Raw genomic sequence first — 26,467 nt, 5'->3', positions numbered from 1 at the left:
CTCTTAAAATATTTCTAAAATTGAAAAATTCAAATAGAACAAAAAGATAACGTAATAGAAATATTCTTCCACCTCGCACTCAGTTTTTCCATTTTTTCACTCCCCAGATACCAATCTTGGTTTCAGGGGTATCTATCCAGACATCGCTGTCTCTCCTTTTCTCCATCCCTGCCTGAAACCAATTGTATTTTACACAAATAGCTCATACTATACACGTTTTTCTCACTTTAATTTTTGAAAACTAAACAACATGAATTAAAGAACGTGCCATCTCAGTGCATTTATGAACCTTGGGATTCGTCCCAGTTGTACTCCAGGCCAATGTGTGGATGTGCCATATTTAGCCGCTGCTCTGTAGATGAGCATTTAGGTTTCTGATACTATTAAAAAATTCTGCAACAAACAAGCCTTGCATAGAGGTCTTTGATCATATGTATGAGTATATCTCTAGGATAAATTCCTAGGACTGGAATTACTAGATCAAAGGGAATGTACAGTTAAAATTGGGAGAGATATTGCCGAATTACCCTTCAGAAAGGGTGTACTGGTTTGAACTCCCATCGAAAATGGTTTGAACTCCCATCAAGAACTTGCCAGCTTAATATAGCTAACTTTCTGCTTGCCAGTCTGATAGGTGAACTCTGATAGGCTCATTGTTGTTTAATATGCTTTTTAAACTTATGAGCAAGGTGGGGCATCATTTAATATATTTATACATAATTTGTATTTCTTTTGCATTAAACTATTTGATTATCTCCTTTGCCTCAATATTCTGTGGGTTCCTTTTAATCGTAGGAGTTTTACGAATATAATACATTTAATACCTCTAAAAAGAATCAGTACACTTCTGTAATACGTATTATATAAACATCACTCCTTGGTTTTATTTTGCTTGATTTTTTTTTTCTGCATAGAAAATTTAAAAAGGTATGTTGTCAAATAAAAGTATAGCCTGTTTTCTGCAGAAGTTTTTGTGTTTGATTTTATTACATGTAAATTTTGATCTATCTGCAGATTGTTCTGGTATAAAGAGTGAGGTTAGGATCTTAATTTTTTCCAGGTGGTGAACTAGTTCCAATGCCTTTGTGGAATAATATTTCTCCTCTAATTTAAAAGACCACCTTTGGGGCCAGGTGCAGTGGCTCACGCCTGTAATACCAGCACTTTGGGAGGCCAAGGCGGGTGGATCATCTGAGGTCAGGAGTTTGAGACCAGTCTGGGCAGCATGGTGAAACCCCGTCTCTACTAAAAACACAAAAATTATCCAGACGTGGTGGTGGTTGCCTGTAATCCCAGCTACTTGGGAGGCTGAGTCAGGAGAATCGCTTGAACCCAGGAAGCGGAGGTTACAGTGAGCCGAAATCGTGCCTCTGCACTCTAGCCTGGGCGACAACAGCAAAACCCTGTCTCAAAAAAAAAAAAGGACTACCTTTATCCCAAACTAAATTTCCATATGTACTTGGTTTCTTTGTGGACTTTTCTCCCTCGGAGCTGCCCCCGTGTAACTGTGAGCCGCCTTCATCGTTGTAGTTTAACGCCGTGACTTACCGTTGTGAGTGCTCATCTCCTCTTCATCGTCTTCTGTTTCTTCTCCAGATTTTCTTTTTATATAAACTCAATAATCAGATAACTCTCCCACAAAAATTGTCTCAGTATTTTTGCAACAAATTTCCTAATACTCATAGATTCAAGTATAGTTTATGACATTGAGTCGGCTTCTCCACGAATAGGTTGAATCCTTCATGCATTCGAGGGTTCTTTCACATCCCTCAGAATTCTTTTTTGTTTTCTTTGTAAATCTTGTACAATTCTTATTCTTGTGTTTGTAAATATTTTCTTTTTGTTGGCTGCATTTATAAGTGAGAACTTTTTTGGTAGCATTATTGTTGGAATACAGGAAAGCAATTGACATTTGTATATTACATTTGTATAAGCCTCCTTGCTAAATTCTTTTATTGTTTGTAATAGTTTTTCATTTGCTAAATTCTTTTCTTATTTGTAATAGTTTTCCACTTTGGTTATCAGGCATACATCATTTGAAAATAATGATCTTATTCTCTCTTCTTTAGAAAGTTTCTTTTAGAACAAGGAATAACACAAAGATTATTAGTTTGTACTTTTCTGTGATTCAGCAGTCATTTGGGGCAGTTGATTATTACGTAGTCATCTGGACCATTATTTCCACTTCTGGCAATGAATCACAGAGGACTAATCCAAGAGAAGACTAAAATTGTGTGCATAAAGCCACTCATGCCAGCGCCACCTGGACGAGTAAGGAAGGGAAACTTGCTTGTTCATTAGCAGGGGAATGGTCAGACCTGTTACCGTGCAGCCACTCGAGATTGTCACCCAAACTTAATTATGAGGGCTAGCCAGAAACAAAGAAATAATTCATATAGCATTCAGTGAGAAGAGCAGATTAGAAAATAATATAGCTGCATAAAGTTATGTTTACTCAAAGTACAATGATCATGGAGGAAATTTCTAACTGAGTAGTGCTTAGTGTGGAGGAAGCGCAGAGGGAAAATAGAACGACAGGATCACACTCAGAAAGTCTTGTCTGCGAGTATTGCATCCACAACAAACTAGTGGTGTGATTTTGTGCAAGACTTTCATTTCTCGTCTTTACGAATAGGCCAATAATTCAGTTCTCTTATAAATTATTGTTAGAATGAAATGAGGAAGTGTTTGTTAAGTACTTCACTGTCTGGCATACCATTCATGTTAGTTTTTTCCTCTTTTAACATGATTTTTACCCGTATTCTATTGTGTGATTACAATTAGATATTAACTCTAAAACAATGGTAAATTATAGTAGGTTATGGAACATTCTTATCTTTCTCCTGACACGAATGGGCATGCCTCTAGTGTGTCACCAGTAAGCACAGTGGCTTCTGTTTTCATGCAGTAAGAGGCATCTGTTCCTGTTTACCCTGTTTTGTCCAGTTAAGGAACTATTTGCCATCTTCTGATTGAAGAGTTTCTCTTTTTAACCAATAGTGTGTATTGAATTATTAAACACGCTTTCAGTATCCCCCATAGCCCTAGTGATCCTTTTACTCTCCCCAACAATGCGTATGCTAAGCAGTTCTAATCCTGTGCTTCTTTCCTCCCTAATGATGATTTAAAACTTTTTTTCTTTCTTCCCCAAGGATTTCAGGTCTTGGCATCTGCTTCCCATTACTGGCCACTGGAGAATGTGGATGGAATCCATGAACTTCAGGATACAACTGGAGGTAGAGACACAGGTGCTGAGAGTGGTTGTGGGCCTGGGAATCCCAGGGCCATGGGGGACATGGGTGCTGAGAGCGGCTGGGCCCGGGGATCCCAGGGCCATGGGAGACATGGGTGCTGAGAGGCCGTGGGCCCGGGAATAACAGGGCCACTGGGATACATGAGTGCTGAGAGCAGCTGTGGGCCCAGGAAACCCAGGGTCATCAGGAGACACAGGTGCTGAGAGTAGCTGGGCCCAGGAATGCCAGGGCCATTGGGGGACATGGGTGGTAAGAGTGGCTGTGGGCCCAGGAATCTCAGGGTCATCGGGGGAGCAGATGTGAACAGAATCAGCTTTAAAGCCAGGGCGATAGAGATGAACAAATACTTGTATAACTTCCCGTTATAATGACTTCAAAGCTTTTTATTTTTTGTAGAGATGGGGTCTTGCTGTGTTTCCAGGCTGGTCCCAAGCTCCTGGCCTCAGCAGTCCTCTTGCCTTGGCCTCCCAAAGTGCTGGAATGACAGGCGTGAGCCACTGTGCCAGGCCACAAAGTATTTTACTAGAACTTTTATAGAGAGAGCTATTACATATTGAATGGCAGAGTTTCTGATTCAAAATACGATTAAAATGTGCATTTTCCCCAACAACCTTGAAACAGAAGCTGCCACGAGGATGTCTCTACTTCCGGGTCCAGGTGTCTCTTTTCTAGGTGGAAAGGACTGGTATGATCTGCATGCTGGCCAGGGCAGGGGCCTGTTTGAAGCAGATGTCCGAGGTCATGCCAGCTGAGACCAGCTCACATGTTTGAAGGGCCCCTGTTTCATTCAGCAAATGCACCCCCACCTACCAATCAGCTTCTCCACACATCAGCTCCATTTGAAAAGATTAAGCATTGCCTAAGATGTTTCCAATGAGACCCAATTCCAAAAAGTCTCTGTTTGAGTTAATTCAGACATTTGCTGGTAGGAGAAACCTCACATCTTCCTGGGTATTTTTTTTCCCCTTTCTAATAAGGACTTTTTAAGAACTGTTGAGCCAGGTGCAGTAGCTCATGCCTGTAATCCCAGCACTTTGGGAGACCAAGGCAGGTGGATCACCTGAGGTTGGGAGTTTAAGATCGGCCTGATCAACATGGAGAAACCCCGTCTCTACTAAAAATACAAAAATTAGCTGGGTGTGGTGGTGCATGCCTGTAATCCCAGCTACTTGGGAGGCTGAGGGAGGAGAATTGCTGGAACCCAGGTGGTGGAGGTTGCAGTGAGTCGAGATCTCGCCATTGCACTCCAGCCGGGGCAACAAGAGCGAAACTCTGTCTCAAAAAACAAAACAAAACAAAAAACTGTAAGCTTTATATGACTTAGGACGGTTTTTCATTTTTATTGTTATTTATTGATTGCTCTTGATCGTGTCAGATGGCTGAGGTATATGGCGAGGGTTTACTGTACAGCAGTCCTAGCACGTGCTTCAGTCCCTCCTGTTCTGGTTCTGTGGGAGGCATTTTATTTTTAAAGCTGTATATTGCCAGTGACTGTGTTTTCCACACCAGCACACTGGCTTTTCCTTACTCCCGTGATTTAACATGTTGCTGGACATCACTGCTGAAGCTTCTGAAATGTTTCCTTAAAATTTGCAAATTGAGAACCATCAGTGCCGCCTCTGCTGCTGGTGTTCTCACAGTTGAGGAGAGCGCGCTCCGTGAAGGGCACTGCATGGTGCCACGAGCTCCCCGCCCACATCGCTCTCGTCTGCCTGCCTGTAGGCCAGCAATATGGCCACAGTTGGAAACCACCCTAGAGCCAGATGTCTCTTCCAAATGGTTGGCCTGGCGGGGCTGAAAAAGCCCCTGTGCGAGTTTGTTTCATGACCGGCTCGGGTTCAGACACACCATGTTCTCTTGTTGGCATCTATTTTCTTTCCTCAAGACCTTTATTTTAAAGCTGTGGAAAGGAGGCCGTTTCATCCAGTGGTAATGCGTTCTTGAAACAGCTCACTGTTCCAGGACCCAGCAACTAAAATGCTAGGAGTTGTTTCAAACAAGAGTGGGAATAACTATCTGTGTCTTTCTTTCCTCACCCCTATACCTGAATTCATTGTAGTGGCTTAAATCAGTAACTCTCAGTGCTTTGAAACCTTTCCCTATGAAAAATTCTCCTGAGGTGATACAGTTACACAGATGCAGTTACACACTGTGGCTGAATTTTGTTCCCTGAAGGTACTGACTTCCAGTAAAGCCCTAATATATCAGTGTTTGTCCTGGACACTGCAGTGGTGAAGGTTTCTCTGCATGTCCCTCCTGGAGGCATTCTCTAGGTTGTAATGCTGTGCTGGCATGGTTCAGTTTGATTGCTGGCTTCTTAAAGGAAAAAAGAAGAGAATAGACTCCATCAGCACATTTTGCTGCTGGGGACAGGTGAATGGTTTTGGCAAAAGCCTTTTGAGGACATGCAGCTTTGTCGTTTGTTGCTGAATTCTCCGTTGCTTTGTCCACCTGCCATCATCTCACGCAGTCGTTTTCATGCAGAGTATCTGTCTCATTGGTTCTCGTGATATTGTAACCATTCATCCTTTTGTTGAGCCTGTGTTATAAGTGGCCAAGTTCAATTTCATATCTCTCAACTAAGTATCCACCTAGGTGTTGGAGCCAGAAAATTAGAACTATCGCTTGCGGCCAAATTCAGCAGCCATCACGCCCTGGCGTGGGAACTGAGTGGGGCCACTGGAGTGGCTGAGCTGCTGACTAAAGTAAACAGGGTGGGTGGGGGACGTGAGGTCCAGACAGAAAGTCCAGTGTGCTCTTGGGTGAAAGAGCCCCTCCTGCTGCAGGTTGAGAGATGTGTTGGTCCCATTTGTCTTTTGTCTCATTCACGTGCTGTGCTTTTTCTCTTTGTGTTTCACCCAGCATCCCGAACCCACAAGCTCACTGTGCTTCCCTCCCGTAATTCCACCTTTGTGTATTCCAATGACTCTGCCTACTCAAATCTCTCTGCAACCGTAGGTGAGCATTTATGGACTTGTGTTCTTCGTTCTGTCACGTTTGGATCTACAATGAATCCTAAGGCCAGTTCTATTTGGTAGTAGCTGAATTCACTATGTCTTGGCTAGCAAGCGAGCACATGTCCCAGTCAAGAGAGCAGATCCAGGTTGTTAAAGAATCACCACTAGGGTTAAGTCTAAAGGAAGACTGCAGTACATTAGAACAGGAGTCCCCAGTCCCTGGGCCACAGACTGGTACCAATCTGTGACCTGTTAGGAACCGGGCTGCACAGAGGAGGTGAACAGTGGGTGAGAGAGAAGCTTCATTTGTATATGCAGCTGCTCCCCATCACTCTCATTACCACCCGAGCTCCACCTCCGGTCAGATCAGCAGGGGCATTTGATTCTCCTGGGAGCGCCAAACGTATCGTCAACTGTGCATGCGAGGGATCCAGGTTGCACACTCCTTATGAGAATCTCATGCCCGATGATCTGTCACTGTCTCTCATCACTCCCAGACGGGACCACTAGTTGCAGGAAGACAAGCTCAGGGCTCCCACTGTTTCTACATGATGGCGAGTTGTAGAATTATTTTGTTGTATGTTACAATGTAATGATAGAAATAAAGTGCATGATAAATGTAATGCACTTGAGTCATCCCAAAACCACCCCCACACCCTGTGCGTGGAAAAATTGTCTTCCATGAAACTGGTCCCTGGTGCCAAAAAGGCTGGGGACACTGAACTGGAGGGTGTATGTATTCTTTCAGGTTCCCGGGGGTCTTGTAAGTCAGCTGCTTGTTTTCAGAACAAAATAGATGCAAGAGGATGGATTATCTTGTTTGGGGGGGGAAAAGCGTGCCATGTTAATGGAGAACTAAGGTTCATTTAAAAATGCCTTGTCAAACATTTGATTTCTTATAAACATTAAAATCAGCATGTCTTCTGTAGCTGAATTAAAAAAAAATCATTGGAAGCTGTTTGTGAAACATACATCCATGAGAATCATGGCTAAATTACTGTCTTATTTGATAAGCTCCAGAGCCTACGTGGCTCATGCTTTTCCTGTGAAGCACAGAGCAAAAGGGTAGTAGCAACTGAGGCATTTACTAGATCAGTGTAGCAGCCATTCTGACCCTGCCAGTCTTACCCTGTGATCCTTTTCAGCACATAAACTGACTGCTCTTTCAACTGTGAGATGACTGGCTTCCAAAATTAATGTTGCTAATCAAACAGTCTGACTTAGGGGTTTACACAGCCTAGCTCATTTACGCAACCACTAGTGATCCATTTAACTTTGCAATATATAGGTCTCCCCCAGAAAGATGGGATAAAATTTAAAAATGAGCGTAAAAGCAGTAAGGAAAAACACGGAGGTCCCCCAGGTTGGTTATCCCTGTGACAGTGGAGCTGGAAAGTCTGAGCTGAGGTTGCGGTCAGGTCAACAGACCCTGTTAGCTCTCCCATGTGTCTTCAGCTGGGCTGATGGTGGCCAGCGGCTCAGGCTTCCTTCTCCTTGGCCTGTATGTTAGCAAAGATTTCTGAGCGACTATGACCTCAGTTCCTAATAAATGCCTACTCACTCCTGATTTTTATAGCCTTCACTAATCTATTCTTTAAACCATTTACCGCACACCCTCACCGTCAGATACTTTGGCCATGGGAACGGGACACGACAAGATGATTGGATGGGCAGTGCCCCTCGGGATTTGCGGCCAGCTGGTCTTGTCACCTGCGGGCTCTCCTGGGACTATGCAAAATGTTACCTAAGGTTTTCCTCCTAGCGCCTGAAGGTGGGTTCTGCTAAAATCCCGAATCCACCTGTCTAGGATCAGGGGATTTCAGTTAAAACTCAAAAGGAGAAGGAATTCAGCTGTAGTTCCACGTTCACACTTGCACTGAAATGTTCCACTTGGAACACTCAGCGTGAGGACGGGAGTGGGGAGGGCTCAAAAAGCAGGTTGGTGCAAAGTCCAGAAGAGGAGGCTGTTATCACACCAAGCTTGGTAACCCATCTTTTGGCAAATATCACAATTATCACATCATCATACGACATGATATGCAATGTGAAATGCATATGCAAAGGTCTGTATGCGTTTGTATATAATATGTGCATATTATATACAAATATGTGAATATAATTCAATATTAATGTTTACTCTAACATATTAGAATTTAATTAATAATTAAATGTTACTGATGCTATAAATATTAATATAGAATAATATATGATGTTATAAATATATAATTAGAAAATAATACCGCATACTTACACGTAAGTTATTTGGTCTGACACACATCTTCAGACTTTTAATCTCGGAAGGTTATTAACATACGATGTTGTCATTTTTCTTCCTTAGATATTGTGGAAGGGAAGGTCAACAAAGGCATTTACCTGAAAGAGGAAAAGGGAGTCACGCTTCTCTATTACGGCAGGTACAATAGCTCCTGCATTAGCAAGCCAGAGCAGTGTGGCCCTGAAGGTGAGTGGATGATCCCTGTGGCATCTTTATATGCACTTCATTGTCAGGGAGTACCTGCTCCTCTGGTAACTGGCGGATGCGAACCTGAGGTTCTCATCAATTGCAGAATGTGGGAGAATATGTGAGAATGTTAACAATGGATTGCAGGGAGGGGAGGGAGGAATACAGGCAAGGAGATTGCTAAGCAGAGACTTGTCCTGGAGGCTGAAGTTACAGCATCTCCTTATAGAGATGTGAGATCAAAATACTTAATCTCATAAAGGAGGAAAAAAACCTTTCTAAAAAACAGACTCAGTGATGTCACGCTGGGTGTTGGATAGGGCTGTGGCACTGGTGGGAAGGAAATTGATGGCATGGCTCCTGTGGTATTATTTCTGGCTCTGGGATGTTGACGGTGAGCAGGCGGGGCTGCCCACTAACACTCGTGCCTGGTTTTGGTTCTTTTATGTTCATCGAGAGGGGCTGGGCCGTGGCTAGAACTGTCTCGGCAAGTGGTGCACGTCTGTGGGCAGTGCACAGAGACGCAGAAGAAAAACCGGACTCGACTTGCTTTCGTTTGCTTTTACCAGGTGAAGTGTAACCTGCTCTCTGGTATCTAGGCTTCAGGCAATGCACATCTGGGCCACATTGCGAATATTCTGGAAAATTGTTCTCTGTCATCCAAACCAGCGCGGAGCTTTCAAGTTCCTTTCTCCTAGGCAAAATGAAAATTATGATCTCTAGGGAGGAACAAAGCTTAATGCAGGCCTTGTATGAAGCTCTAAGGCGTTTGGACATCAGATGGCCTGCTGTGATGAGTTCATCGTACACGATTCTAGGACAATATGGACTATGTTCCAATAAAAATAAACAAAAGCTTAGCAAGGCAAAAACATGTGGGAGGATGCGTTTTGGGCTTTGTGGAAAGCAGAATTTTGAGCAATGGTTATAAGGCCCTAAACCATGGTCATGTTTACAAACTCATAGTGTGAGCTGCTCCTGAGTTCAAACAGCTTCATAAACATCCCAGGCTTATTTATTTTTACAAAGTAAAAAACAACCACGGGCTCGCGTGGGCTTGGTGGCAGGGGAGAGGACGGGAGAATAATATGTGCTCCTGGGTCGCCCCTTCCTTGCCTTGGATTTGGGAAGGGCGGGCGTCTCTGCGGTGGCTTTTTCTAGGTGTCTAGGGAGCGGCTTCTCTTTGGAGTAGAGGCATCCTGAAAGCTCCAGCAACAAGACTGCAGTTGATCTCATTGGAGGACAAGGATGGTGCAGGTGCCAGGGGTCTGCTGGCTGGGACGATCACAGATTACAAACCTGGGAAGGGAGACTGTGATGGGATCAGCGGGAAATTAAAGTTACTGGGCAAGTTTTGTCTGCATGCTGAGGTCACACATGAGCGGCATTTGCGCTGATTCTGGCCTGTGGCTGTGTTCAGTTGGACAGGCATGGGGCTAACATTTTAAAATTAGCTGTCAACATTGAAAAATAGGAGATTTTCATGGATTTGCGGTTTTTCTTGAGAAGTATCTCCTGACTTCTCTGGCTGGCTCGAGCTAAGTGGTGGTGGCGCTGGGCTTCCATCTCCAGTTCTCCTCAGCCCCCACCAGCCCTCTTGACTTTTCCATCCATCTTCAGGTTGAGCAGAGCCTGTCCACAGCATGAGCTCTGGGGCCAGAAGGCCTGGGTTCCACTCCCGGCTCTGACCCATTCTGTGGGCAGCCACTTCCTCCCTCTGAAAAGTGTTTTCTGTAAAATGAGTCAATAGAAGCACCTTTCCATGGAGCTGCTGTGAAGACTGAAAGAGCTATCACAGCGTATTCCTGCTACGTGGTTGGTCCAGCTGTCGAGAGGCCGTTTGGGTTTCTCTCTCCTGTGTTAATGATTCCAAGCTTCCCCTTCTTCATTAGCATATCTTTTCTAATGAGAACACCACGTGGCCTGCTTTGAGGTGCCCCTCTGACGGGCTGCTGTGGCTGAGCTGGCCGTAGTAGCCGCACATCTGTATTGAGCCCCGACTCTGCACCAATCCTTGTTGACTCTGCTCTGGTTCTAATTCCAGAACATGTATTCACTCATTTCATCCCCCAACAACCTGGGTGGCAGAAAGAGCCATGAACTCGGGCTTCGCGTCCCACTGTGGACAATTTCTTGTGTGTTGTGGTTAAGTGGAACTTGTAAGATACTTTTTGTGTGGCCACTTTCTTTAGAGCATGACCAGAGGTAACAGCCGGGGGTGTGGTGGCTCACACTTGTAATCCCAGTGCTTTGGGAGGCAGAGGCAGGCAGGACGACTGCAGGAGCCCAGCAGTTCAAACTTGTACTTTGTCTCTAATTTAAAGAAAAGGGAAAGAAAGGAAACCTTCACTGAATGCTGGCTCGGTGAGAGGATGCTCTGTGGAGGCCTGATGCAGACACAGAGCAGAGCTGGGGCCTTTCTCATTGTGCCGGCTGGGTCTTGAGTTCACCCTCACCAGGTGACAGTGGAGGGGGGCCGTGAGCCTGCGCAAGGGTCACTGCGTGCCTTTCCCGCTTCCTCTGCCATAACCTGGGCTCAGGCGGACTCTCCTGGGGCCCCGATGAGCTTGTATTTCTGTGAGCGGGGAGAACAAGAGGCGAACAGGGAAGAGCCGCCCAGCATTTTCCAAATTAAAGTCCATGTAGCAGGAGTTAGATGAGGTCTTCTCAGGGGGTCCTTGGAACAACTAAAAACAAAATACAATGGGCGCATCAGAAATGTGTTTTTATATATATTATTTAAGAGATTTCAGTAAGCAGTGAGCTTTAAAAATGGGTTGATTTAAAGGAAAATATTCCCTGATAATCGTAATTCAGGTAGTGTTCAGATCTGATGAAAGCGTGGGAAGCATTGGATTTGCCTTTTCAGATGTGTTGCGTGAGCCCTCCTCCACACTCACTCCTGTGGGCACGAACATCACCTGTTATAACAAAAGCAACAGTTAAATAGAGAAGTGCTCCCCAGCCTCTGCCCGGCAGGCCCACAGCTTTTATATTTCTTACTTTCAAATCCGCATGTGGTCTTTATTCATATTTTTAGCTGATTTTTAAATAAATAATGTTTTAGGAGGCAGGGTTGAAGCTGAGAAACGAGGCTGTCCCCCTAGGCCGCCCATAGAAGGCAGAGGTCCCTGCTGCAGCCCCTGCTCCAGGCCCTCCCTCCACCCCTGCTGCTTCCAGAGCCTCTCTCTGCTGCTTGTCTGCCTGCCTCCATTCTAGGAGCTACCGTGGGTCCTGTCTTTTGGCAAACGGTGCCTTCTGAGGACGTTTTCTTGAGGTCACTTGCTGCTAATAGGGGAAGCTTTGGAGGACATGGTAGAGAAAAAGACTGTTTGGATCCCTGAACATTCTTGAACGTTAAGCTTAGAAAACACAGTTTGTTCCTCCAATACTCAGGATTCTCTCTTTCAACTCCCCTGACCAGTGAGCACACAGGTGGGGAAACTGAAAATAGGAAGGGTCCCTTGCTGGAATGTTCTAGCACCTTCTTTCACCTACCTGGAGACCTTGAAGGCTCAGTTCAAGTGTAACCTTCAGAGGGATGAGCTGTAGTCCAAGTGAAGTCCTCTGTCTCACTCCCTCATCGCTCCCTCTACATTTCTTCCTAGAACTTGCACCGCTGATGGTGGCCTGTCACTTCCTTCTCCCTTACTTGGTCTTCAGCTCAGTGAGGATGAGCACTGAGTCTGTCTCGCCACTGCTGAGTTCTCAGGGCCTGGCACAGCATAGATACTGTACATTGAATGCATCTCCATCCAGGGAATACTGAACAAGGGCCACTCACGACTCCTAGAGAAATCATTTCTCCAACACTGACCCTATAGTCAATACTGACCATACACTCAAGCATGTTGCTAGAAGGTAGATCTCATGTGAAGTTTCTGACCACAGTAAACTAAAGTTAAATGAAAGAAAACTGATGGCATAAAATCCAAAAAAGGTCCTTTCCAGCACCAAGGTGCAAATCATTAGGTAATTCTTTCTTGCTTACTCTCATTTCTTCCTCTGACTTATTGCTATGTCTGTTAAGATAATGTTATTTGATATAACAAGTAAAACATGGACAGCGGCAGAAAAAGAAGCTCATTCCGTTGTTGGACTCCTCTGACTTTTAGTGTCTTATTTCTGATATTGGGCTAAATTCTGTCTCAAGTAACTTCCGCCCGTTGCTTCAAGTTCCAGCATCACTGGTAGCTCCTGGGAAAGGCAGCCTCCTTGATTAGCTCCTCAGCTTCACCTTCCTCCCTCTGTGAATGTTTCCTTCACATTTTTCTCACACACATTAGGAACTTCCTCTGCTTATAAACCCTAGGAGGCTCCTGAAGTCCCGAAGCAGCAGCTGGAGCATCTCTGAATGGCCCTTCCCCTCTTCTCAGCTTCGAGTTGACTTTTTTCCCCTTTGCATTCCTTTCCTAAATTTAAAAAGCTGTCAATGATATGCTAAAATATTTGCAGGTGGAGTTTCAGGATAGAAATTTCCAGAGGGACCTGGGGGACAAATGGGGATCCAGCTGCCGTCTTCCTCGGGGATCTGGGGTCAGGGGGCTCGGAGGCCTGTGAAGCAGGTGATCCTCAGAGAAGCATTCATTTAGCACACTCCTTGAACAGATGGGGAAACTGAGGCCCAGAGGACGCAGGATGAGCCTGAGCTGCACAATGCTGTGGTACAGTGCATCTCCCAGCACAGCTCACAGGGCCTGGGCAGCAGCAGTCGCAGGCTGGACCGTGGCGGTTCCCAGCCCCAACGTGGACGTGCCGGTTCCAAGTCTCAGTGGATGAGGCCTGGGAATCTGTGAATAGCTTTTAGCCATTCTCCCCAGGTGATTCTCGCATCTCACGTGATACCACATCCCGGAACTGGCCGTGGCTGACTATACATGCTTGGGTTGGTGGGCGCTGTGCTGATCTTCTGTTTTTATAGTGAGACTCTCTAGATTGTCTCCAGCCAGGTGGGCAGATCCAAATACCCTAGCCCACCAGGTTTCCAGAAATGGAGCCTCTCACGGTGCTTTTAGTGTTTTTCTTTTAAAATTAACATTCCACTCTGGCGGGCACAATGGCTCATACCTGTAATCCCAGCACTGTAGGAGGCTGAGGCAGGAGGATTGCTTGAACCCAGGAGTTTCAGAACAGCCTGGGCAACATAGGGAGACCCTGTCTCTACAAAAAAAAAAAGGCCAGGCATAGTGGCGTGTGCCTATAATCCCAGGCTGAGAGGGGAGAATCGTTTGAACCTGGGAGGCAGAGGTTGCGGGGAGCTGAGCTCACACCATACAAAGTGAGACTGTATCTCAAGAAAAAAAAAATTACCAGGGCATGCTGGTGTGCACCTGTGGTCCCAGCTACTCAGGAGGCCGAGGCGGGAGGAACACTTGAGCCCAGAAGGTCAAGCCTGCAGTGAGCCATGATTGCACCACTGCCCTCCAACCTGGACTACAGGGCAAGATCCTGTCTCAAAAAATTCAAACTTTATATATGGGAAAGTTTTATTTAAAAACCTATACTTCTGACTTCTTTTAAAATATCAGAACTCCTCCCCTGCACCCCACTGGCAGCAACCGGTCAGGGGTAAGGAGTGACCCCCCCCCGCCTTAGGCAGGGCCAGCCTTTTCCAGATGTCCTCAGCTTGCAGGACTCTGCTGTCCCTCGCTGCAGCTGAAGGCAGTGGCCATTCCCCAGGATGGCCTGCGGGTGGCTTTCTTAGAGGAGCAGGGAAAGGGGAAAGGGAAAAATTTCTTATTCCCGTGGGGAAAGTGAGTGGCCCATAGCCCCAGGCATTTCAGAAGCGATTAAAGTGGGTCTTTGGGGTGGGGGAGGAGTGAGAATTTTAAGGACTCGATATGCAAACAAGTATCTTCTCCAGGTCACACCTGGCACAGGGCCAGCAAGGGACAAGGCCAGGCAGCTGGAAATGGGCTCTGAGTCTTGCATGGAAGCCTGTGGGAGGCGCAGCGTCATGGCTCTTTGGGAAACGTGGTGGGCCACAGGCTGGTCTGGGTGCTCAGTGGCAATCAGCTACTGTCCCTGCCTAGCTCCAGCTCTGTTCTCAGTCACAGCTCTTTGGGAAATGCAGTGGGCCACAGGCTGGTCTGGGTGCTCAGTGGCAATCAGCTACTGTCCCTGCCTAGCTCCAGCTGTGTTCTCAGTAGCTCTTTGGGAAATGCAGTGGGCCACAGGCTGGTCTGGGTGCTCGGTGGCCATCAGCTACTGTCCCTGCCTTGCTCCAGCTGTGTTCTCAGTAGCTCTTTGGGAAATGCAGTGGGCCACAGGCTGGTCCGGGTGCTCGGTGGCCATCAGCTACTGTCCCTGCCTTGCTCCAGCTGTGTTCTCAATGCTGCTTTCCTGGTGTGGGAGCAGCATCTGCTCAGAAGATCCAAGTTCTGGTTTTGCCAGCTGAGCCTGCCCATGCCTGGGCCAGTCCTGGTGATTCCGATCGGCCCAGCCCGAGTCAGCCTTCAGGTGTGTGGGCTGTGGTGACTGGCTTGGGGGCACGGACGCCGGGCAGTCCCACGTGCCTGCAGAAGGTCGTGCCCTCCTGGGCCGTTGCTGCTTTGGCATGTGTTGAGTGCTCTTGCCCCGTGCTGGGTCTGTGGGCAGCAATCACAGATGCAGACTCCAGATCCAGGTGGCCTGGGTTCAAGTCCTGACTTGTCACAGGCCAGCTGTGTCACCTTGGTCAAGTTACCTAACCTCTCTGTGCTTCAGTTTTCTCCCCTGTGAAATGGGGACAGTAGTGACCCCTAATACATAGGTTGTTGGGAAGAGTTAGCCTCAGCCCATATAAGTTCTCATTACCTGCTAGAAAGCATCCTGTTTTAAATGCAGTGGTCTTCACATATGAAGAGAATTAACTTCTCGTTTGTTGAATCTATGACGGATGTTTTTTCCTAGTTGCTTGTCTGTCTTTGAGTTTGTTATGGTAAATTTTTTCTTTGCCTTGCAGAATATTATATTTATGCAGTCAAATTTATTAGTCTTTTCTTATGACTTCTAGGCTTTTATTTTTCCTTTTTTTCATCTTGAGGAGAAAGATTTTTCCTCATTTTATTTTTTGGACGTTTTAGGATTCAATGCTCATAACAAGAAAAAATCATCAAATTAGTTTGTCAATATTATGGTTATTTCTTTTTCCCTCAGTGTTTTCCTTGTTTGCATTGATGACCCAACTCCGTGAGGCAAAGTTCCTTAAAAGGCTCATACTGAAGGCACATTGTGAATTTTTTTATGACTCCATGAAGACATGAATTGATAGTTAAATGTAAGCTGTTGCCCAGGTAGAAGCCATCGTTTGCTGGGCTGGGTTAACTAAAGTGAAAAGCTTGGTTACAGGCACCGCGGATGGCCTTCTATCTGCCCTTACCTAACACCACATGGAATTTTTTTGTTTTTATTTTTCTTCCTGAACAGAAAGGCATTTGGCCAAGACAGGCTCATTTTGAATTGAGTGAAAGGAATTTTAAAATGCAGCAAAGTTTTTGGAAAAAGTTAACTTTCATGAATCCTACTGGGAATTTGTTTCATAACAGAATTTCACAATGCACTGTGCTCACTTCCTTGTGAAATGGGTTGCCTCTGAGTGTGGAGAGAAGTGGCAGAGGCTTGGGGGTTTGTCCTGGCCTCTGTGCCCTGAGAGCACAAGGCGGATATTGCAGGGAGCCCACTCATAAGGTGAGTTTAGGGGGGCACTGGCCAGGTCCCAGGACACCACCGTCAGCTGCCCTAGGCCTCTGGGCTGCCCCCATAGTCACACACTTCTGTGGTGACCCTCATCACTGGGTACTTGTGAAGGCTTTTGCTTTTCCCAGTAGCCCTAAGGACAGACCCCACAGAACTTGGAGCTGTGCCCTGGAGCCTCTCAGGGCTCCACAAAGGTCCAGGCCCTTCCAGTTTTTTTTGAGGTTGTTCTTCTTTTAAAAAAATAAAATTGAGAAATTCCATACCAGGGTTATAAAATTTATGGTGTGTTTTTCATTCCTACGAGGGCTTTGAACCCACGAAGATGTAATTGTCATGATATATTGTCACACGACATTTGAAGGACTGTAACAGATATATTAATTCATAAGGCATCACAGAAAGGACGGTTGGCAATGAGACACCACCTTATACACGAATGACAAATGTCTTCTTTGAATTCAGTGACTCACTAAGACTGTGTCCATAACCTCATTTCAAGGTAAGGGCTAAAGTCTGTAAATTTGGCACCATTTATAGAAATAAGGCCCAGGACAGATATCCCTCTGCCTCTCCCCACTGCCCACCGTCTTATCGTGGGCCTGTTTGGACCAGTGCCCGGCATGTGTGCGCTCTCAGCACCATTGAACCTCTTACCAAGGTGCCCGGGCTGGGCTTGGCGGTGGTGAGACAGCTGGATGTATTTCCAGCCATCACAGGCAGAGTCCAGGCAGTCAGCTAGCGTCTCTCTCACACACACAGACACACACACACACACACACACACACAAGTTTACACACAAAGGCCAGGTGGGCCCCGATGCTACTGAGGCAGAGAAGTGGAATACAGATAAGCGCGCAGAGCTTCAAATTGCAATGCCAGAGAGGCCCAAGCCCCACGGAGCCTCCAGCCAGGCCCTGCCCGACTGCCCCTTCAGCAGGGAGCCTGGCCCCCAGACCAGTGGACGTGAGTGCAGGACGGGTAGGGGGAACTGGGCTTCTGCAGTTCCTCTTTTTTTTTCTTGAGACAGAGTCTTGCTCTGTCACTCAGGCTGGAGTACAGTGGCGTGATCTTGGCTCACTGCAACCTCCACCTCCTGGGTTCAAACAATTCTCCTGCCTCAACCTCCTGAGTAGCTGGGACAGACGCATGCCACCACAGCTGGCTAATTTTTGTATTTTTAGTAGAGATGGGGTTTCATTATGTTGGCCAGGTTGGTCTTGACCTCAAGTGATCTGCCCGCCTTGGCCTCCCAAAGTGCTGGGTTTACAGGGGTGAGGCACGGCGCCTGGCCTGCAGCTCCTTTTATAGTAAAAAGATGGAGAAATCCCACATCAGGATCATAAAAATTACAGTTTTTCCATGTTTACATTGGTCATAGTAGGACTTTGAACCCACAAAGGTATAATGTCTAAGTGTCACAGTACACCGTAATATACGGCCACAGCAGATTTGAGGGGTGTTCTGTTTGCTTCTGCTGGCAGAGACAGCAGGAACTAGTGAGCCAGCTCGTTCATGCTAATGTGCATTGCTCAGGCCATTTAGTCCACGTGGAACCCCTCCTCCCCCGCAGCATGGGGCCCAGGGTCAGGACTACCACAAATGTGCAGACTGGGGTCTTGACGAAGGCTTCAGCTGCTGGCCTCTCTGGATTCAACTGTCGGAAATGAACATTGAAGATATCAAAAACCTTCAAAGCGTGCCTCCCTTTGGCAAGAAATCCCCTCTTGGGAATGTATCCTAAAGGCATATAATCTGACATATGCAAAAAAATTTGCTTCAAGTTCTGTTTGAAAATTTCTTCAAAAAGTGGAAGAAAACCTTAAGATCCAGCAACAGGGCATTGTTGCTTTAGAAAAAGACCGTGATGCCTGTTTAGAATGCAGCGCTGCACAGACATAAAAATGACAAAGTGAAAGTGTATTTATAGACATTGGAGGAAGTTCATGGCGGAGTAAATTTTATATAACTGTTGTTTATAAACTAGTATGCATGAGATGCTTCATGTCTTTGTAAAATCTATTTATAGAAGAGGCTTAGGAAGGAGCTACGCCACCCTGATTTCTGGAGGAACAGGAGAGAGACCTGGAGGCTTTAGGTCTTCACAGTTGCACGCTCCCGGGTGGGACTGCCTGGGGCTGCAGTGATCTTCATGTCACTGGTGACACTGAGTGAACTAGTCGCAGTTCCTTCATCTGTATAATGGGGATGAAGCAAGGTTTTTGTACTTTTTAAATTCATTTAAAACTCCTAGAAAAGTGCCTGGCGCTGTGTGAGACCTTAATAAACACGAGCAAATATTACTGTCTGGCTTTTCTGAACTGAACATACACTGTCTTAAGAAGGGGGACAAAATGCTTTCCGAATGAAAAGTAAAAAGCAGGCCGGGCGCGGTGGCTCATGCCTGGAATCCCAGCACTTTGGGAGGCCGAGGTGGGAGGATCACGAGGTCAGGAGATTGAGACCATCCTCGCCAACATGGTGAAACCCCGTCTCTACTAAAAATACAAAAAATTACCTGGGCGTGGTGGCGTATCCCTGTAGTCCCAGCTACTCAGGAGGCTGAGGCAGGAGAATTGCTTGAACCCGGGAGGCAGAGGTTGCAGTGAGCCGAGATCGTGCCACTGCACTCCAGCCTGGTGCCTGATGACAGAGAGAGAGACTGTCTCAAAAATAAAATAAAATAAAATAAAAATAAAAATAAAAAGCAAAGAGAACGATGTGCTTCTGAGAAGTTGGGTCCCCTGCCCTCTGTGAATTACTGATCTTTTGACTCCTCTCCTCAGGGGTCACATTTTCCTTTTTCTGGAAGACACAAGGAGAACACTCTAGACCAGTCCCTTCTGCGTATGGGGGACAGGTCATCTCCAATGGGTTCAAGGTCTGCTCCAGCGACGGCAGAGGCTCCGTGGAGCTATACACGCGGGACAATTCCAAGACGTGGGAGGCCTCCTTCAGCCCCCCAGGTGAGTGACAGCGTTGGCTCCAGCGCAGCCCAAGGAGCCCAGGGATGCCGCTGCCTCCTGGCGCAGGCGGGTGTTGAGACACAGATGTGAGGCAGGAGGCTGATGAAGGTCTGAAGTGGAAGCTGGAGAAGGGGAACAGGTGGCTGGGGATGCAGAAGGATTCAGGGTGGCATGGGGTGGGGGGCAGATAGGACTGGAGCCCAACAAGGGAAGGGCAGAGGTGGAGGGGACAGCACAAAAGCCTAGGATGGCTTCCTTCAGTAGGAAACGTCTTTGACATATTTAAGGGGAACCCATTTTCTGGCTCTGGAGGCCGCATGGCCCAGTTATGAAAAAGCGTGAACTCTGGAGCCAAACAGGCTGGATTAGATACTGCCTCTGTATGCTGGTAGTTGTGTGAACCTGGGCACCTTCCCTGACTGCTCCGTGCCTCAGTTTCCTCATTCATAATATGACAGTATAGCAGAATCACGTCACAGGGTGACTGTGAGAACTAAGTGGGTTGCTCTGCGTAAAGACTGGAATGATGGCACAGTGAGTCCGGAAGGTGTTTGCCTTCTTCTAGGGGTGCTCGGTGTGCTCGGACCAGCTTAATGGGGGCGATTCAGCAAACATCTACTTAGAATTTGCCTTCTGTGATCCCTAAGGTCAGAAATAATCTCTGCCTCCCTACTGTGACACAGAACCATCTGAACCTTGTCCGTGACCCTCCTGTTCCACTTGCTATCAGAGTTCTGATTGTCAGCGTCTTATCTCTGTGCTCCTTGGGCTGATGGAACGTGGTTTCAGGCACTCATTAGGTTCTTTGACCTTGAACATGCTTAAAGGTGAAGTATGCTCAACCCTGGCTGCTTTTCCACCCAGGGAAAGGGTGAGAATAAGAAACACTTCTGGCTGGCAATATGTTTTTCTTTGTGCATTGAAGGTGTTTGCTATTCTTGCTTTCAAACTTGGGCAATAATACTTTGGACTGACCCATGATCCAGGCGTTCTCCAGAGACTCAAAATTATCAGAAAGTTGCACAATATTGAGCAAGAAGCCCTGATGTCATTCTGGGTGATCTATGATACATGGCCGGCTAGAGGTGATGTGTGTCCTTTAAAAGGGCTGCCCTGTTCTTTGCAGCAGCAAGCTCAGGAGGACGGCTTACCACAAACACTGGCAGAACACAGGGGATCCTTTGTGGGGGAATCGACAGTCAAAATCTGATGAATATTCTTGTTGAGGGCATGGTTCTTGTGCCAGAGAGAAGAGTAACACAAAAGCTGGTTGATGGAGGTTCCTGAATGAGCAGGGAGATTGGTCTTGCCCAGCAAGGCACTGCCATGTTGGTTAACATCATAATGCCCTAGCTTCAAACAGAGGTTGATGCCAATGGCCTGTGGGCTGAGTTGGATCTTTATATGGGTTTTAAGGTCCTATATTGTGATTGCCTAGGCTGTGTTTGTAAAAAAAAATTTGGAATGATTTATGATCATTAGTTACGATTTTATTTTAAAATTAAGATTTTCCAATTTCTCTTGGCAGTAAAGAGACTGGCAAGGCAGGATCTGCATCTCCTGTGTTACTGATAGGTGGGGTGAGTAGGGGCTGCCTCCTGGTGATGGGGCAGCCACCCTTCACACTCTTGTTCACTGCAGTCAGCACAGAAGCCACGTCCTCAGGGAAAGCCAGTTACTGTGTTTACCCCCTTCTTGGCCTCTGCAGACTGGGTGTGGGTGCTGCGGAATGCCTGTATTGCTGTTACTGGTTTTAATAGACTTTATTTTTTAGAACAGTTTTAAATTCACAGAAAATTGAGTGCAAAGTTCAGAGAATTCCCATTATCCTCCACCTCCACACATGCACAACTGCCCCCACTATGGATATTCCCTCACCAGAGTGGTCCATTTGTTACATTTGATGAACCTGCAGTGACACATCATTGTCACCCCAAGTCCATTGTTCACATTAGCATTCACTCTTGTTGCTGTATATTCTATGGGTTGGTGAGGAGATCTTTTTTGCCCATTTTAAAAATTGGATTGCCTCCCCTCCCCTCCCCTGCTCTGCCCTTCCCTACCCTGTCCTCCCCACTCCTCTCCATCTTTCTGACAGGATCTGTCATCCAGGCTGGAGTACAGTGGTGGAACCATAGCTTACTGCAGCCTTTATCTCCTGGGATTAGGTGATGCTCCCACCTCAGTTGCCCAAGTAGCTGGGATAATTTTTAAAAGTTTTTGTACAGGTGAGGTCTTGCTTGGTTGCCCAGGCTGGTCTCAGACTCCAGGCTTCAAGCAATCCTCCCATCTCAGCCTCCCAAAATGCGGATTTTGTTTTCTTATTGTTGAATTTTGAGAGTTTTTTTGGGTCTATTTTGGATAATAATCCTTTATCATGTCTTTTGCAAATATTTTCTACCTATCTGTGGCTTGTCTTCTCATTGTCTTGACAGCGTCTTTCACAGAGCACAATTTTTTAGTTGTTATGAAGTCCACCTTGTCAATTACAGCTTTCATGGATTGTGCCTTTGGTGTAGGATCTAATAAGCCATCGCTAAACCCAGGGTCATCTAGATTTTTTCCTGTGTTATCTTCTGGTGGTTTTATAGTTTTTCATTTTATATAAGACCTATAGTCCATTTTGCATTAATTTTTATGACAAATGTGGATATCCAGTTGTTGCAGCACCATTTGTTTAAAAGGCTCTTTTTGTTTCATTGTACTGCCTTTTCCCTTTTGTCAAAGATTGGTTGACTGTATTTTTGTTGGTCTCTCTCTGGACTGTCTATTCTGTCCCACAGATCTGTTTGTCTGTTTTTTTTTTCCCAATGCTACACTATCTTGACTACTGTCACTTTTTAGAGTAAGTCTTGAAATTGGGTAGTGTTGTTCCTCCAGCGTTTTCTGCTTCAATATTGTATTGGCTGTTCTGACTCTCTTTTCTCTCCATAGTTTATCAATATCCACAAAATAACTTGATGAGATTTTGATTGGGATTGTGTTGAAGATACAGATCAGTTTGGGAGGAACTGACATCTTCACAACATTGACTCTTTCTATCCATGAATATGGAATATGTCTCCATTTATTTAGTTCTTATTTAATTTCTTTCATCAGAGTTTTATAGTTTTCTTCATATATAGCTTATACATGTATTAATAGATTTATATGTATTTCTTTTTCCTTTTTTGGCACTACTGACAATGGTAAAGTTTTTTAAAATTGTAAATTCTCCTTGTTTGTTGCTGGCAGATAGAGAGCAATTGACTTGTATATTAACCTTGTAGCCTGCAATCTTCCTATGCTCACTTAGGAGTTTCAGTTTTGTTGTTGATTCTTTTGGATTTTCTACATGGACAGTCACGTCATCTGTGAATAAATACAGTTTCATTGCATCCTTCCCAATATGTTTGTTCTTACTTTCTTTTTCGCCTTATTGCATTAGTTAGGACTTTGAGTACAGCGTTGAAAAGGAGTGGTAAGAGGGGGACACCCTTGCCTCGTTCCTGACCGTTTTATTCTTAGCTGAGCTTCTGGTCTGATTGGTTGGCACTTGTGCTCTGCTATTTTTCACATATTTTAATCACATTTGCTTGTGAGCATTTACATTTGTAACTACTATGTTAGTAACAAGGAGTCTCCTTGAACTGCTTTTGGAATTTAGAGCATGGGGATAAAAGGATAATGTCTTTCCTCTGCTGCAAAGGACTGGGGAAAGTCGGGTCTGTGTTAGGCCCTGTATTAGGACTCACCAAAGTTAATAGTGATCTATCATCTTAAGAAAGAAGGGTGTGGCTACAAGCAGGAAAATCCCATGCATGGGGAGCTCATAACCACAGCACTCAGAATGGCGATCTTCACTCTTTTCCAGGCCCCTATTGGACTCATGTCCTGTTCACATGGAAATCCCAGGAGGGACTGAAAGTCTACATCAACGGGACCCTGAGCACCTCTGACCCAAGTGGAAAAGTGTCTCATGCCTACGGGGAGTCCAACGTCAACCTCGTGATAGGGTCTGAGCAGGACCAGGCCAAGTGTTATGAGAACGGCGCTTTCGATGAGTTCATCATCTGGGAGCGGGCCCTGACTCCAGATGAGATCGCCATGTACTTTACTGCTGCCATTGGTCAGTGAGTGTGAAGGGCGGGGGCAGATCCACTGCCTGTTCCCAGGGATCACCCTGGTATCTGCCTCCTTTCCCAGCATTTCCTGTCTCCCACTCTCCCATTACAGCTATCAGCACTGCAGGCGTGAGATGTGTCCTAATGAACCTTATAAACACAGTTGTGTGTAGAACACCTGTTCCCTGAGATAGAGGAGTTAACAATTCACTAGAGTGACTCTGAGATGAATATTGTTCTGTTGATCATCGTGGGGTATCAAGGTATATGTGACAGAGGATTATCGAAGGTTTTGGACAGCAAATATTCCAGGTCCATTAGTGTTTTTCATTAACAGGTGTTAACTGTGTGCCTCCCAGGGGCTATACTCTGATGGGCCCTTGGAAAGCCCCAAAGATACCTCTTCCTACTCAGCACAAGGCAGTTGTTCAGGGCAGGGGCCTGTGGGTAGGTGGACTGGGGTTCAAATCTTCATTGTGCCATAATGAACCATGAGACTTTGGGAAGTCATTTTTAAAAATTGAGGTCAAATTCGTATAACATAACATAATCATTTAAAAATGAACAATTTAGTAGCACTTGGTACCGCGACCTCTACCTGGTTCAGAAACATTTCATCCTCCCAAAAGGAAACCCCAGACCCAATAACCAGTCACTCTCCATCCTCCCTCTCCCAGATCCTGGCAACCACTAATCTCCTTTCTGTTTTTACCTATTTTGGAGATTCCACATAAATGGAAATGGGTACCGTATAACCTTTTTGTCTTAATCTCTCAAATCAGTTTTGTTTGCTCTGTAAAATGGATAAAAATAATACTATACCCTCTCTGGGGGCGGTGTTGGGATGAGAAAATGGGAAAAGGCGTGTAAAGCCATTAGCACAACGACTGGCATATGGCAAGAATCCAGTGGTTCTTAGCCACTTTTAAAATTAATATTTACCTTCCCCCCACAATTCTATTTTCATTTTGTCCCCAAGTGACTGCACCAAAATGACAGCATGTAGGCACTCACAAACGTGGCTGCTGCTTCATTGACACCCAGCGCAGCGGGTGTCAGGACTAGGAGGGAAAGGCCTGAGTTCCTGCCTGCCCTCGTTCTGCTTCTGACGTTGAGTCCCTCGGTTGTTAGGATTCTATTGATTGCATGAGAGAAAACCCAACTCAAAATAACTTCAGCCAAGAAAGGCTTGTGTTTCTTTTTCCTCTCTTGCCGTGGAAGCTCCAGGGGAAACTTTGCTTCAGAACTGGTTTGGTCCAGGTGCTCACTTGATGTCAGTGGGAATCTCTGCATTTGACCCTGCACTCTTTTGTGTTAGCCCGCTCCTGGTGCCAAGGTGGCTGCCATGCTTCTAGGGTTGCATGCTCAGCCCTCAGCAGCCTGTGTAGAAAAGAGGGAGCTCCTTTCTCTTATCATCTCCCACGCTGGGGCTGGGCAGGACTCCTCACATTGATCCATGCACCTTCCATGAGTCATTTTCTGTCTGGGCGTACAGAATATGCTGACTGGCTTAGGCCTGGGTCATAGTCTCCCACCCCCACCTCCTTGAAATGGCAGTGAGGTCAGCTTCATCCAGAACATGTGGAGGAGAGGGGACTCCCAGAGGATGATCAGGGATGCTGGTCTCAGAAGGAGCAGATGCTGTGCAGGCAGAACAGCCTGTGTCCACTGCAGCCTCTGCCATTCATGTCTTCCAGCTTCCACCAGGGAAGATGGAATGCATTCCCTTTCCCAGCACTGACAGAAGGGCAAAATACAGTGTCCTTCAGAAATTATCACTTGTATTTATGTTATGAAAAGCCTCAAACAAATCCTGCCCTCCTCACAGTTTACTTGTTTCAGTAACACAGGAAAGAGGTGCCCTTATTTCTGGTTCTTGTTCTTGTCAGAGCAAACTCTCATTGCCAAAACACCCCTGGCACTCTGTGTTTGGGGGGTGCTATGTGATTCTTTGGGGGATTCAGAAGAGTTTTCTATTAACCCATTTTCCTGGGAGCGCACACCCTGTGCCCTTCCTGAACTAGAACTGGATCTACCAGAATCCCATCTCACCTGATGACCTGGTCCTGAAGACAAGGCATGATGTAAAGCAAGTGTAAGAGAATGATCCCTGAAGTCCCTGGAAGGCCTGTGTGGGGCCCGATGTACCACTGCTCAGTGAATCCATTAACAAATCTGGACACAACAGATGCTGGAGAGAATGTGGAGAAATAGGAACACTTTTACAGTGTTGGTAGGAGTGTAAATTAGTTCAGCCATTGTGGAAGACAGTGTGGCGATTCCTTAAGGATCTAGAAATAGAAATTCCATTTGACCCAGCAGTCCCATTACTGGATATATACCCAAAGGATTACAAATTATTCTGTTATAAAGACACATGCACACATATGTTCATTGTGGCACTGTTTGCAATAGCAAAGACTTGGAACCAACCCAAATGCCCATCAGTGATAGACTGGATAAAGAAAATGTGGCACATATACACCATGGAATACTATGCATCCATAAAAACAGATGAGTTCATGTCCTTTGTAGGGACATGGATGAATCTGGAAACCATCATTCTCAGCAAACTGACAGAAGAACAGAAAATTAAACACTGCCTGTTCTCACTCATAGGCAGGTGTTGAACAATGAGAACACATGGACACAGGGAGGGGAGCACCACACACTGGGGTCTGTTGTGGGGGAAAATAGGGGAAGGACAGTGGGAGGTGGGGAGGGATAATGTGGGGAGAGATGCCAGATATGGGTGATGGGGGGATGGAGGCAGCAAAGCACCTTGCCATGTATATACGTATGCAGCAGTCCTGCATGATCTGCACATGTACCCCAGAACCTAAACTACAATAAAGAAAGTAGGTAGAACTCATTCTTTACATGAAGATCTGTCTGCATTTGAAGCTGTGCTGGGGCTGTAGGTGCCCAGAGGGAGCCTTTTTCTGAGTGACCTGGCCAGAGGTGACTCCCTCCTCTAATCTTATGAGCCAGAGCCGGCACCGTTTACTGACCGATCCGTCCAGGTGTGGTGGCCTTTGCTGATACAAAGGCA

At 46.0% G+C, this 26,467-nt stretch overlaps 1 protein-coding gene across 4 annotated transcripts in view; it reads left to right on the top strand.

Annotated features, from left to right (window-relative positions):
- ADGRD1 (adhesion G protein-coupled receptor D1) overlaps positions 1 to 26,467 on the top strand; it is a 172,725-nt gene that overhangs the window by 10,305 nt on the left and 135,953 nt on the right. Inside the window, exons 3-7 of one of the 4 annotated variants that reach the window (XM_012455938.2) lie at positions 3,153 to 3,236; positions 6,117 to 6,212; positions 8,550 to 8,672; positions 19,133 to 19,312; positions 23,166 to 23,420. In XM_012455938.2, the coding sequence (XP_012311361.2) occupies positions 3,153 to 3,236; positions 6,117 to 6,212; positions 8,550 to 8,672; positions 19,133 to 19,312; positions 23,166 to 23,420 (738 nt within the window). Of the gene's footprint in view, positions 1 to 3,152; positions 3,249 to 6,116; positions 6,213 to 8,549; positions 8,673 to 19,132; positions 19,313 to 23,165; positions 23,421 to 26,467 lie in introns of all 4 variants that reach the window. The other 3 variants (XM_012455937.2, XM_012455940.2, XM_012455939.2) reach the window with 3 other exon arrangements.

This window comes from Aotus nancymaae, unplaced genomic scaffold (assembly GCF_030222135.1).
Source record: "Aotus nancymaae isolate 86718 unplaced genomic scaffold, 86718_ANA_hifiasm-v0.15.2.pri h1tg000021l, whole genome shotgun sequence".
Classification (NCBI taxonomy): Eukaryota; Metazoa; Chordata; class Mammalia; order Primates; family Aotidae; genus Aotus; species Aotus nancymaae.
This window is presented reverse-complemented; position numbering and strand designations above follow the sequence as displayed.